Source organism: Dromiciops gliroides, chromosome 1 (assembly GCF_019393635.1).
Source record: "Dromiciops gliroides isolate mDroGli1 chromosome 1, mDroGli1.pri, whole genome shotgun sequence".
Classification (NCBI taxonomy): Eukaryota; Metazoa; Chordata; class Mammalia; order Microbiotheria; family Microbiotheriidae; genus Dromiciops; species Dromiciops gliroides.
Window position 1 is genome coordinate 621,510,683 of NC_057861.1, and position 13,442 is coordinate 621,524,124.

General features: G+C 37.0%; 1 protein-coding gene across 2 annotated transcripts in view; it reads left to right on the top strand.

The window, feature by feature from the left end:
• The window catches only part of ADCY9 (adenylate cyclase 9), a 206,077-nt gene that overhangs the window by 134,331 nt on the left and 58,304 nt on the right, over window positions 1–13,442 (top strand). For both annotated transcript variants that reach the window (XM_043979127.1, XM_043979128.1), the window contains exon 3: window positions 13,129–13,233. In XM_043979127.1, coding sequence (XP_043835062.1) covers window positions 13,129–13,233 — 105 coding nt within the window. The remainder of the gene's footprint in view (window positions 1–13,128; window positions 13,234–13,442) is intronic.

Consider the following 13,442-nt stretch of genomic DNA (forward strand, 5'->3'; position numbering starts at 1 on the left):
ACTTTATGTAGTTCATTGCATTTGTCTAGGAAGAAGGCAATTTGTCTAACTTGCATCAGGGGCTACATTTCAACTAATATTTTTAGATTTTAATTTCATCCTGACATCAATTAAGCTCTATCAATGAAAAACTCCAAGCAAATTTATATAATGCAACTCAGAGATGTCATAAATGAGCACTGTTTTGTAAATTTTGCTTTACTTATTAAAGGCATCTAATTTTGGCAATGTACTTTCATTTATTTATTTCAACATTCTTAAGGGATGACATGATAGCTAAAGTAAGTAGCCTTTGATTTCTCTCAGGTGAGAAATGTACTTGTGTCTGTAGTAGTATCTCCATCCTTTGAGACTCTAAAACACAAATCATTATGGAGGCATGGCTCACAGTCAGGTATCAGCAGGTACCTCTAGTCCATCTCCTTTCTGCCAAGAGGTGGGAAGCAGGCTTCATTATCAGTGTTCTGGAGTCATGATTGGTCATGGAGTTGATCAGAATTCTAAAAATATTTCAAAGTTGCTTTTCATTATTACCGTGGTCATCATAGTCCTTTCCCTCCTGGTTCTATTCGCCTCATTTTGCATCATTTCACACAAGACTTTCTAGGTTTCTCTGAATCCTTCCTTTTCATAATTTTTATAGCATAATAAATTCCCTTGGATTCACCCATTCCCCACCTGTACATATGGGTCTTTTACCTCTGTCCTTGGCCCCTTTGGGGTATATGCTTAATTGTGACATGACTGAGGGGGGGGGGTTTAAACCCAGGTCCTCTGATTCCAAATCTAGAGCTCTTTTCATTATACCATGCTGCCTCAGCCACATCTAACCTGACAAACTTCAACTCCAGTGCCTTGCATGAAGCTATGGTGCTGCTCAGCATAACTAACACAGGATGGAGTCAGGATTGAGAATGACCTTGACAGTCTGGGTCTGAATCTCAAGACTTAAGCTGATTGCTCTCCCAAGACCCTGTCCTACTGACTAGTTTCTTCCCATAACCTCCACTTTAACGAAAGGGAATGGGCCAGCCAGTCATGATTTCATTCCTCTCTATGGCTCCATTCTGAACTCTGGACTCTCTGTACCATTCTCCACTCCCATCCCAACCACCCTTTTAGCCTCTTTTTGTGTTGTTGGTAATGATTGTGTTCAAATATCTGAGGAGCTATTACACTTGTTCTATTTTAGTTAAGTGTTTGAGGGGCTTCTTTCTAGTTAGGGATCTCTCGCCAAAAGGGGAGAACCAGAAGCAAAGCTGAAAAAAAGACAAATCTAGTATTAATTTTAGGAGAAACTTGTCAAAATTTATATCTGTCTAAAAGTGTAATGAGGTGGAGGACTCCCCACATTAGCCAGAGACTGTATGTTACAGTTGAGATTCCCATTGTTCAGTATTTCTTCTCCTTCTTATGGCTAAACTCCATAAGAAAACTGTCTACAGTCAGTGCCTTCACTTCTTTTCCTCTCACTTTAATTCTCTGGATCCTGACTTCTTCCCTCACCATTCAACTGAAGCTGCTCCTCTAAAATTAACAGTGATCTCTTAACTGTGGAATCTAGTGACCTTTTCTCAGTCCTCATCTTTCTTGGCTTCTCTGTCACCTTGTCAGTCACCTTTTTTTTTTTTTTTACTCTCTTCTGACTAAGTTTTCATGGCATTGCTCTTTCCTGTTTTTCCTTCTACAAGTCTGACCACTCCTACTGAGTCTCCTCTTCATCCTCATCATACCTACTAAGTGGGTATCTCAAGACTTTCTCCTGAGACCTCTTCTCTCTCTATATATGATCTCATCTGTTTCCATGAATTCATTTATCATCTCTATGCATATGATTCTCACATTTTTTTTTGTCCAGCCCTCACCTCTCTTGACTTTTGTCTCACATCTCTAACTGCCTACTAGACATCTTAAAATGAGTATCTCATAGACAGCTTGAACTCAGTATGTCTAAACATGAACTCATTTTCTTTTCCCCCAAAACTCTCCCCTTTTCCTAACTTCTCTATTACTGTTGAAGGTAATCACCATCTTCTCAATCACCTAGACTTACAACCTAAGTGTCACCCTGAACTCTTCTCTCTCACCTCCCCCCACCCCAAATATCTAATCAGTTGCCAACTCCTTTAATTTCTATCTGCTTAATGTCTCTCATATATAGCCCCTCCCTTTCTCTTCATCCCTCTGGGCCTCAGGTTCCTTATCTATAAAATGAGGAGGTTGGACTCATTGATCTCTAAGATTCCTTATCATTCTAAATCTAAGATCCTGTGTATGTATGATCTGAGGATCTGGTCATGGAATCAAAATAGGGTAGGGAGGCAAATAAAGCCAGAGTAGGAGAGATATGAAGAGGTTCAGGGACCAGGGACAAATGCATAATGCAGACAAGCAGTTAAAATGTGAGTGTGATAGTTTCTTAACACTATGTAAGCAGGACTGTAGTTTTTCTCTTATTACCTCCGCTCCTATGTAATATAGGTCAAACCATACTCAACAACAACAAAAATCACTAAACTGTATACCCTTTGACCCAGAGATAGCATTACTAGGCCTATGACACAAAGAAATCAAAGAAAGAAGCAAATGACCCATCTGTACAAAAAAATATTCATAGCATCACTTTGTTGTAGCTGAAAACTGGAAACAGAGTTGGTATCCATTAATTAGGGAACAGCTGAACAAATCATATAAATGAAATGGAATATTATTGTGCTTTGGAGAAAATACAAAAGGAAAGGATTCAAAGAAACCTCAGGAGATTTGTGTACACTGATGCAGAATTAAATAAACAGAAGCAAGAGTTCAGTTTATACAATGACTACAACTCTGTAAAGATGAGTGACAAAAAAAAAAAAAAGATGAGTGACTATGGAAGGCTTAAGAACTCTGATCAACACAATGACCAACAATGATTCCAGAGGACCAATGAAGAAGTATACTACCTATCTTCTGGGAGGAAGGTGATAGATTCAAGAGGCAGAATTAGACATAACATTATTATACATGGCTAACACTGGAATTTGTTTTGTTTATTTATGCATATTTATTACAAGGATTGTGAAGAGTAAAAGAAATGAACAAATACAAAAAGAATAGAAATCTAAGTATTAAGCCTATACTAATTTAAATCTATTAGTATTTTAAACCATATTCTTTATTCCATATATTGTTTCAATATTTTTTGTTTTTAATCTATAAGAGAATTAAACTACTGATCCATAGTTAGGTAAGGATAAAGGAGGAACTAAAAAAAAGGTAAAGAAAGGCCAATTAGAAAGTAGAAAGCAAAAAACCCAAAACAAACAAAACAAAAAGTAGAAAGCTTGAAGAAGAGTGCCCCCAAATCCTAATTCAAAGGGTCCCTTATTTTTGGAGGTGGTGATACTGAAGAGGGGAAGACATTGAACATTACATAGAATTTGAAAAACAATAGGATGAAATAGAGTTGATAATTATAACTTAGATTTATACAGTGGTTTACAATTTATAAAGCATCTTCGTCATAACGAGAGGGTATTTTGCATATAATTTTACAAACGAGGATTTCTCCTTGTTGAGTTGTTTCAGTCATGTTTGACTCTTTGTGACCCTATTTGGGGTTTCTTGGCAAAGATACTGAAATGATTGACCATTTCCTTCTCCGGTTCATTTTACAGATGAGGAAATTGAGGCAAGCAGGGTTAAATGATTTGCCCAGGGTCACACAGCTAGTATCTGAGTTCAGGTTTGAACTTGGGTCCTTCTGACTCCAGGGCCAGTACTCTAACTACTGTCATACCCTTATCACCAGCAGCTGACAGAAACAGGTCTTATTACATGTTCTGTGTTCTTTCTACTACATCCTTTTACATTTTTTTTTTGTGTTAATATCAGAAGATTATTCTCAGAGATGCCATGGTTGGTCTTAATAATTTTCATTAGAATGATACAACTGAATATGATACAACTGAATTATATCAGTGTCTTAGGAACACTTCAAGAAAAACTAAATCATGTAAAGTCAACGTTTAACTCACATTTGCTGTCATATTTATAATTGAGCATTGGAGGCTACGGTTCTAAGGTGCAAGTCAGTATACATAAAAATAAGAAAAACTAATCTTTCACCTAACATTTTAAATTAGAATAAAGATAATTTGAAAAAAAGGATTACATCATTTTCATCATATTTTTCATAACCAATGACATTGAAGACATTTCCACTGAGAAGCAAAGGTCTCACATACATTGTGAAAGCAATTAGCTGGGATTCTTAACCGTGTGTGTGTGTGTGTGTGTGTGTGTGTGTGTGTGCGCGCGCGCGCACGCGCGCGTGCGCGCGCCCTGGACCTTATTGGCAATCTAGTGAAGCCTATGGACTCTTCAGAATGAATGTTTTTAAGTGCATAAAATAAAATATATATGATTACAAAGAAAATCAATTATGTTGAAATGCAGTTGTCAAAAAAAATTTTTTAAGTTCACAAACTTCAGGTTAAAAATCCATAATTTAGACTTTACTGTTCATCAGATGGATGAATGGATGGGTGGATGGAAGGGAGGGAGGGAGGAAAGAAGGAGAGAAAGGAAAGAAAGAAAGAAAGGAAGGAAAGAAAGAAAGAAAGGAAGGAAAGGAAGGAAGGAAGGAAGGAAGGAAGGAAGGAAGGAAGGAAGGAAGGAAGGAAGGAAGGAAGGAAGGAAGGAAGGAAGGAAGGAAGGAAGGAAGGAAGGAAAGAAGAAAGAAAGAAAGAAAGAAAGAAAGAAAGAAAGAAAGAAAGAAAGAAAGAAAGAAAGAAAGAAAGAAAGAAAGAAAAAGATAGAGTAATCTTTCAAAATGATCAACTAAGAGATCGTCCAGTTAGGAAGTTGTTATGTTTCAGCTGATGTTCATTAGCTCTACATTAATCTATTATTCAACACCTCTGGGCTGTTCTCTCACTGGGTATTTCTAGTGTTTACTCTCAGTAATGAAGTTAATGATGTAGATTTGCCCACATGGGGGCAATTCAGTTAGGATCCATTCTGTTTTCAAAAGGCTTATTTTTCCCCTTTGAGGTTTTATTTCAGCTTTAGCCTGGGGACTATTCCTTTGTGACTATCTCCATTGCTTATTTAATGACATTAAATAAGTGATCGTTTCTTTTCTCCTTTTGTCATCTGTGTATAAAATGATTATCATTAGGCTCAGTTTGAAGTTGTTGTTCAGAGTCCTTTTATTCCATCATAGTAATTGAAAAGGTAAAAGGCTTTTCAAAATCTATTTACAATATCTATGATAGAAATTAAATGACAAGTATATATTATGAATTGTTTTCTGACTGATGGAAATAACACTGTGTGTTTTAAAGGCCATTCCTAATTTTGTTCTTTGCTATTTGACAGCCCACCTGTATTTACTGAGGAGTACATTGTGGACAAAATACAATGCCTCACTTATACTACTGTATAAGAGAAGTATTTTGTAAATTTTAAAGCTTGGTGTAAATCGGAGTAGTTGTTATTGTTGTTGTCATCTGCTAGCCTTAGGGAATGGGGTATTAGAAGTAAAATTTCTAACAAACTAAAGCTCATCATTTAAGCATAAATGGTTTATTTGAATTATTTTAAGTAATCTTTCTAAGAAATCTCTAAGTCATCTTTCTTTTTGTACATTTCTCTAACTTAAAAAAGAATGTGGAAAACACAACTTAATCTTTTCTTGATGACATCAGTTATAGTGTGTAATACCATAATACCCTCAGAGACTATTTAGACTGGCAGGCAAGATTTATCAGACACCTACATTGAATGACCCATACTATGGATAATTGTCAATTCTTATCTTGGTTTGATGATTTTCTATTTCCTATGTTGCTATAAAATGTCACTTTTTAAATGTTACTTTCTACTATTGTCATTGGACCCACCTCTAGAAGCCTAATTTCCCCTACCTCCTATACTTTCCTTTCTCCTTTGCTACTGCATTAGGAAACCAGATAAACAAATTTATTCAAATTGTTCCTAAAATAAGGGTAAATAGGCTATGAGTAGAGGGCTGGGGACCCTCTGGTGAAGAAAGCACATAAGCTTGAAGAACATAGACTTTGGCATCTCTTTTGGCTGCCACAAGGATTTTTTTTTCTTTCACTTATATGTACCTAGCTATTTACCTGTTATCTCTCCCATTAGAATGTGAGCTCATAGGGCAGGGGACTAGTTTTACCTTTCCTTGTATCTTCAATGTTTAGCACAGTGCCTCTGTTTGTGTGTGTGTGTGTGTGTGTGTGTGTGTTTAATTATTTTTATTTATAACTTAAACACCAAATAAAATGGGCATTTCCACAAAAATAGCAGAACAGAAAAAGAGAATTGTATATGACTGCTGGTCTCTCTTATGTATAGCTTGTTTTTCTTTTTAACTAAATAATTTCAACCAGTAGCTTTCAAAACTATCCTGCTTTGGCACTTAAAAAAAAAAGATGCCCCAATGACCTTTTTTCTCCTTTTTCTATCCTATCCCTTCTGTCTTTTTTTGTACCTAACCAATTCCACTGCTCTACCTCTTTAGTTTTGATAATTATTGTTTTGTAGTTTAAGTTTTTGGAGACTAGGTGGTGCAGTGGATAGAGTGCCAGGCCTAGAGTCAGGAAGAAGAATTCAAATTTGTTCTCAGACTCTTACTAGCTGTGTGATCCTGGGCAAGTCACTTAACCCTGTTTGCCTCATCTGTAAAATGAACTGGAGAAGGAAATGGCAAACCACTCCAATATCTTTGCCAATAAAACCCCAAATGGGATCACGAAGAACATGACTGAAACGACTCCACAACAAGTTTAGTACTGTTAAACGCCCTTCTTTTCCACTTAAAAAATATTATTTTCCTTGAGATATTTTTTACCTTCTGTGCCTTCAAATGAATTTAGTTGTTTTTCTAGCCTTATAAAATAAATGTGAGGTTTATGCCTGATACATGGTAAGCACGATTGATTAATATATAATTATTTTCCAAAACAGATAAATTCAAAGGTGATTATTCCATTACAGAGTTACTATTGGCTTTACAAGATGACTTGCCAAAGGGTTCCTTTAAAGTCATAAGCGCTTCCTAGATGCATTTAAGTGTTAGTTCAAGCATTAGAAAAATGAAAGATACAAAGATGAGTACAAAGATGGAATCCTTGGCCTTAAAGAGTTTTAAACCTAGTAGAAAGGATAAGACAATGTGATGAGAGAGAAACAAAGTGCTTTGGAGGATTACAAGCCTTTAAGCAAGAGATGACTCTTCAGGAGGTTTTGGGGAGAGGGGTAAGATTGTGAAGGATGGAGATGCAGAGGGAGGGATATTTCTGCCAGAAAGAACATTAGTAAAGGCACAGAGTCAGCAAAATGTGGCTTGTATACAGAGAACAGCCCAGAAAATGTTGTGTGTATCAGGTGTAGAAGAGAGAAACAAAGGGGCCGCTAGGCGGCGCAGTGGATAGAGCACCGGCCCTGGATTCAGGAGTACCTGAGTTCAAATCCGGCCTCAGACACTTAACACTTACTAGCTGTGTAACCCTGGGCAAGTCACTTAACCCCAATTGCCTCACTAAAAAAAAAAAAAAGAGAGAAGAGAGAAACAAGAAAAATATGTTGGGATCATATTTTAGACGGCCTTGAATTCCAGGTAAGGAATTTGCACTTCATTCTTCTATATGAACTGGGGAGTTACTGAAGACATTAGAATAGGAAAGTGACGTTATCAGAGTTCTTTGAAAAAATTAATCTGTAGGGTGGATTGGAGGGGAAGAAGAGATTGAAGGATTAACTGGAAAACCATATTAATCTGGGCAATAGGATTAGGAAAGAATTTGTATGCTATAAGCAAAAGTACTAAGCTAATCTTTGGGCTCTGGCAAGGCTTTTTAAGAAGTCTGCAGAAAAGAAACAGCATTTCCTATTAGTCCTTTTTGTTCAGCTATGCCTTCCTAAAAACTTCTGTAGCTACAAGGCTTTTGAGATGGTGAGGATCGATCACTTACAGACTCTGAAGTGCCTACATGGTCACTCATTGGGAAGTCAAGGAGTCATAAAATTATAGATTTTTATATAGAAGAAAAGGATCTTAGAAAGCATCTAGGTGGCACAATGGATAGAGCACTGGTCCTAGAGTCAGAAAGACCAGAATTCAAATCCTGCCTCATAGTTAACTTGCTATGTGACTGTGGACAAATTACATATCCACTGTTTGCCTCACTTTCCTCATCTATAAAATAAGAATAATATCATTTACCTCCTAGGGTTGTTGTGAAGATATAATAACATTTGTAAAGTACATTGCTAATCTTGAAGTACTCTATAAATGATATCTGCAGCAAGATATTATTAATTCTTTTAACTTTTTTTTAATATCATGTATTCCTTTGGCTATTTGTTGAAGCCTGTTGATCCTTTCTCAAAATAATGTTTTCAAATGTGTGAGATAAAATATATAGAATTACAAATGAAACTAATTATGTTGAAATACAGTTATCAAAATATTTTTTAAAAATTTACAGACCCCATGTTAAGAACCCCTTACCTAATCCAACCTTTTCATTTTCCTGAGGAAGGAACTGAGGCCCAAACAAGTGAAATGGTGTGCTCAGTCAATTACAAAATGGAGACAACCATCTCTCCTTGCCAACCTAGCATACTTTCCATCACATCACTCTATAGAGGGTTTATAAGCACTTTTAGCCTTTTCCATAGGAAAGGAACCTGATTTTATTGGGGGTAACCTTTCTCTCCCCCATGGACTTTTCCCTGAAGGATAGCTTTGTGATGCTGTTTATGTGTTGAGAAAGGTGACTCCTAAGTGACTGATAGACTAATGGGAAAAATAAGCAGAAGCAAGAGAGGAAGCTAGAACAAGGAAAGGAAAGGCAATGACTTGGAATGGTAAATGGGAGAACTCAGGAGACACAGGAATTTTGGGAAAAGCAGGCATTCCCACAGGTCCTTTGATTTCTAATGCCTCTAATTTCAGAGACTCTGGAGAGTGGACTCATAAAATGAGATCATTCTCTCCCCAGTTAAGCTGAAATTTCATCTTACATCTTGATCACAAAGCCCAGACTCTTGTATATTCCAGCACTTAATCTGGATGACTTTCTCATTACTGTTTAACTACTAGCTTTGATAAATGTTTCTTTCCTATATGTGACTGACCTGTATGATAAGTGCTTCATGCTACTGCTTCAGGCCAACTGAGATTAAGCCATTACCCTCCAAATCAGGGGAAGAGCTACCTGCCCATAGCATGACCAGGAAAAGTGGTTTTTATCCTGATCCCCCAAAAGAATCATAACACTAGACTTCAAATATCTGGGTAACGTATAGATATAATTCCAATTCCAGTGCCCTTCTTGAAGATAAGTGAGTGAGTGATTACCAAGCTGGGGCCATTCTCCTACTCTCCACAAAGGTGGAAACCTAGTCTTTTAGAGAGATTAGGTGGTGTGAGTGAGATTTTCCCTATCCCTTAGTTATGAGATTTACTATAGTTATAAGTGATTTAATTAAGATAATAATATATTAACTAAAAATTGTGATTTATTATATTTAGATATCTAGTTTTTTTATTGTATTAATAGGTTAAGTCTCTTTTCTAACTTTCCAATGTCAAGCATTAAGTGATATCAGAAAATACAGTAGTTAGCAATATTATATTTTAGAAACCACGAGTATTATGCTTGACTCAAGGGGATCATGCATCTCATTGGTGGTATACTTGACTCAAGGGGGTCATGCAGCTCACCAGTGGCATGCTTGACTAATAGAAGGGGGTCATGCAGCATAACTATGACCCTGTTGCCACAATAAGACTGATAATGTATTGGAAAATGCTGACATTTGTCACATAAGCAGTTTCCCATATTTCCTAAGAATATGCTTTAATTTTAGAAATTACTAATTAAAATTAATATTAACTTCTGGAAGGGTATATGAACCCACTGATTTTGTAACTCAAGGTCTTTTAGGTCCAACCCCTGATTGACTGGCTTTATTGTGGGAAAAAAATTTCTCAATAAACCTATTTGCCAGCCTGGAGACTTTGTTGTTTCTGTCCCTCCGTTGGACTTAGAAATTTTCCCAACAGTGGGACATCGTCATATCCCTTAGTCATCTATACTTCTTACAAGTGGGCTATTTGCTGCTTTGTTACCCTGATATATTACCTTGGGTTTATCAGTTGGTCATTAAACAAATCCCTATTGTAGTCCCACAAAAATACTTGGTACTTTACAGAGTGTTTGACAGAAATGAGCACCTTACCAAAAATTTTGAACTCAGAGTAGACTTGAACATATAAAATAAGTAAAAGAAGGAGAAAGAAAAGAATGACATAGCCACTGAACTGAAATGGAAAAGTTGACTAAAATGGCAACCAATTTCTCTTTCCTATAGAGAAGAAAGTTGTAGTCTCTCCCCGCTCTAGTCCCATCTATATGCTCTTTCATATTTAATCTGTAAAGACCTTTGTATAGGTTCATAGAATTTCAGAATTTCATTGGTATACAGAATTCATAGTGTGAAACCCCCTCCACCAGTCTAGATTAACAACTGATCTATAATGCATAATCTTAGAGAGTTGCCTGGGGACCCCAAGAAACTGAGCTACTCAGCCATCCTTACCTAGCTCATATGATTCAGAGGCAGGATGGACCTGAACCCAGACCTTCACGATGCCAAGACCAATCCCCCCTTCACTATGTCTTGCCACCTCTTAGGGATCTTAGAGATCATCTAATCTGTTTTCTGTATCCTACCATCCTAGATTCTACAGGAGAGCCAACAAGCCATGTGCTTTTTAATATCACTGTCCTAGGCATAACAGCTACAATCCCCAGATCTACTTATTTTCCAAACCGCCACTACAACTCTGATTGCATCAGAGGGTTTTAGATATAAAGTACAAAATCCACATCCAAACTCATAACAAGAATGAGTAGATAGTATAGGACTTCTTTGTTGTCCAGTCTCAGAGTGGTAAATTTATAGTACTTACTCTTTGGGGTGAGAATCTATTGAAAAGAGCCAATTATCTGTCTATTCTATACCCTCTGGTGTTTGGCAGAAGCCATTGCTTCTCTCCTGTCCTTATGGAACCAAATTTATTTATGACCAAAGTAGTGCATATAACTCTGTTTTCTCTGGTATTCTAGTGAAAACAATTAGCCAACATTATGCAATGATCACTTATTGTGTGTAACAGCCTAGAGTAGGAGTGGGAGACATAAAAAATAGCATTTCCTGGAGGAACATACAGTCTGAAAAAAAAAAACTTACAAAAAATAAAGATCCAGAAGTCCTAGGTGAAAAATCTTGATAGAGGAAAAAACATAATTAATGAGCTATCTCTTATATTTCTCAGCGCTCTTCTAAGACTCAGTTCATATCTTTTCCCGAAGTTTTTTCTTTTCTTGGCAAAACATCTCTAGTTCTTTTCATACTATTGATGTACTTTTCCTTGCTGTTCTGGTCATCTTCACTGTTATGCTCCAGGTTATCAATAGCCTTCCTAAAATAAGATATACAGAACAGAGCACATCAAGTTAGATACTGTCTTATCAGGCCTATCACCTCCCTTGTTGTAGGTTCTATATTTCTCTTAGTGCAGCCTAAGGTGGCACTAGCTTTTTTGGCTTGTCATATCACATTATTGACTCATATTAAGCTTGGAGTCTTCTATAAACTTTATGTCTTCATTACATGAACAGTTGTCTAGATACAATTCCCAAACTAATGCTGCCTCTTTCCTTGCACATACAAACTTTGTGAAATCCATTTCCACTTAGTTTGTTGACCAGTTACGCTGACCTTCTGCTGTCACTATGGAATAGTACTTGAAATGTCCCTCTGGCCATAGGTGCCAAAACTAGAACCATTATTCCTGGTCTTCATTTCCCACCATGCTGCACTACTCTAGGAATTCTCAGACTTCTTCACTATGCCCACCTTTTCATCTCTCTTTTGTGTGTTGTCTTCCCCCATCAAATTGTAAGCTCCTTGACCACAGTGCCTTTCTTTTTCATAATTGTGTCCTTAAGTACTTAGTATAGTGCCTAACATATAGTAGATACTTAATAAATGTTTATTGGGGGGCAGCTAGATGGCGCAGTGGATGAAGCACCGGCCCTGGATTCAAGAGTACCTGACTTCAAATATGGCCTCAAACACTTGACACTTACTAGCTGTGTGACCCTGGGCAAGTCACTTAACCCCCATTGCCCTGCAAAAAAAAAATTATTGGGGGGCAGCTAGGTAGCGCAGTGGATAAAGCACCGGCCCCGTATTCAGGAGTACCTGAGTTCAAATATGGCCTCAAACACTTGACACTTACTAGCTGTGTGACCCTGGGCAAGTCACTTAACCCTCATTGCCCCACCAAAATAAATAAATAAATAAATAAATAAATGTTTACTGGCTGTTGGTAAAGATTCTTATAATTGTAAAGCTGACCACGGCAGTGCAAATATTAGTTATTTTAAGAGAAACAGCGCACTATCAAGAGGCTGGACAAGTAATAGCAATTTCTGGTAGGCATTTGAAGTATGTGTAGTAAGAATATATGGGGGGCAGCTAGGTGGCACAGTGGATAGAGCACCGGCCCTGGAGTCAGGAGGATCTGAGTTCAAATCTGGACTCAGACACTTGGCACTTATTAGCTGTATGACCCTGGGCAAGTCACTTAACCCCAATTGTCTCACCAAAAAAAGAAAAGAATATATGGGAGTAGGATAGGAATGAGAGAAGCCCTGGAGGAAAGGGAAATAAATGTATGTGGAGAGAGGGGTATAGCAATCAAGGAAGCAACCATGTAATTGCAGTTGGCATATTTATTTTACAACTCTTGGAGAATTCTTCAAAATTTTCATATGTTGGTACTGATTCATCTAGATAATTAATGTGAAAAAATGATAGTATTAGAATGTTTTCAAAAGCAATATTAGCAAAAAATTAAAAAATAAACATTTTTAAAAGAGTAATATTAGCCTTCTAGTCACAAAAGGTGTCTGAAGAGCCTACCTAAATGTTTTCCATTTTCACACAACCATTTTATATGACTATAGATAGCTGTGAAACTGAATTGTATACTGGCGGATTTTTCTTGGGTATATGCCTTGAACTTCTTTCTTCTTTTAGACATGTCCTTCATGTGGTGTTACATTTGCTCCAAATTGTGAAGCCAGTCCTGAAGAAGGAGCAATTCAAAATGGCTGTCAAGATGAGCACAAAAATAATGCCAAGGTAATTTTCTTGTTACAGCTACCCTTTTCCCATTCGTTTTACTGTTGAACCTTCTTAAGGTAAATCTTAATTTGGTTGGTTCTGAGCAAGTGAAAATTTCCTATTAGGTAATATCACAAAAATTTTTCCAGTTGCACTGGTTTTGAATGAATATATCAAGAGTAGGACAGAGGGCAGCTAGATGGCACAGTGGATAAAGCACTGACCCT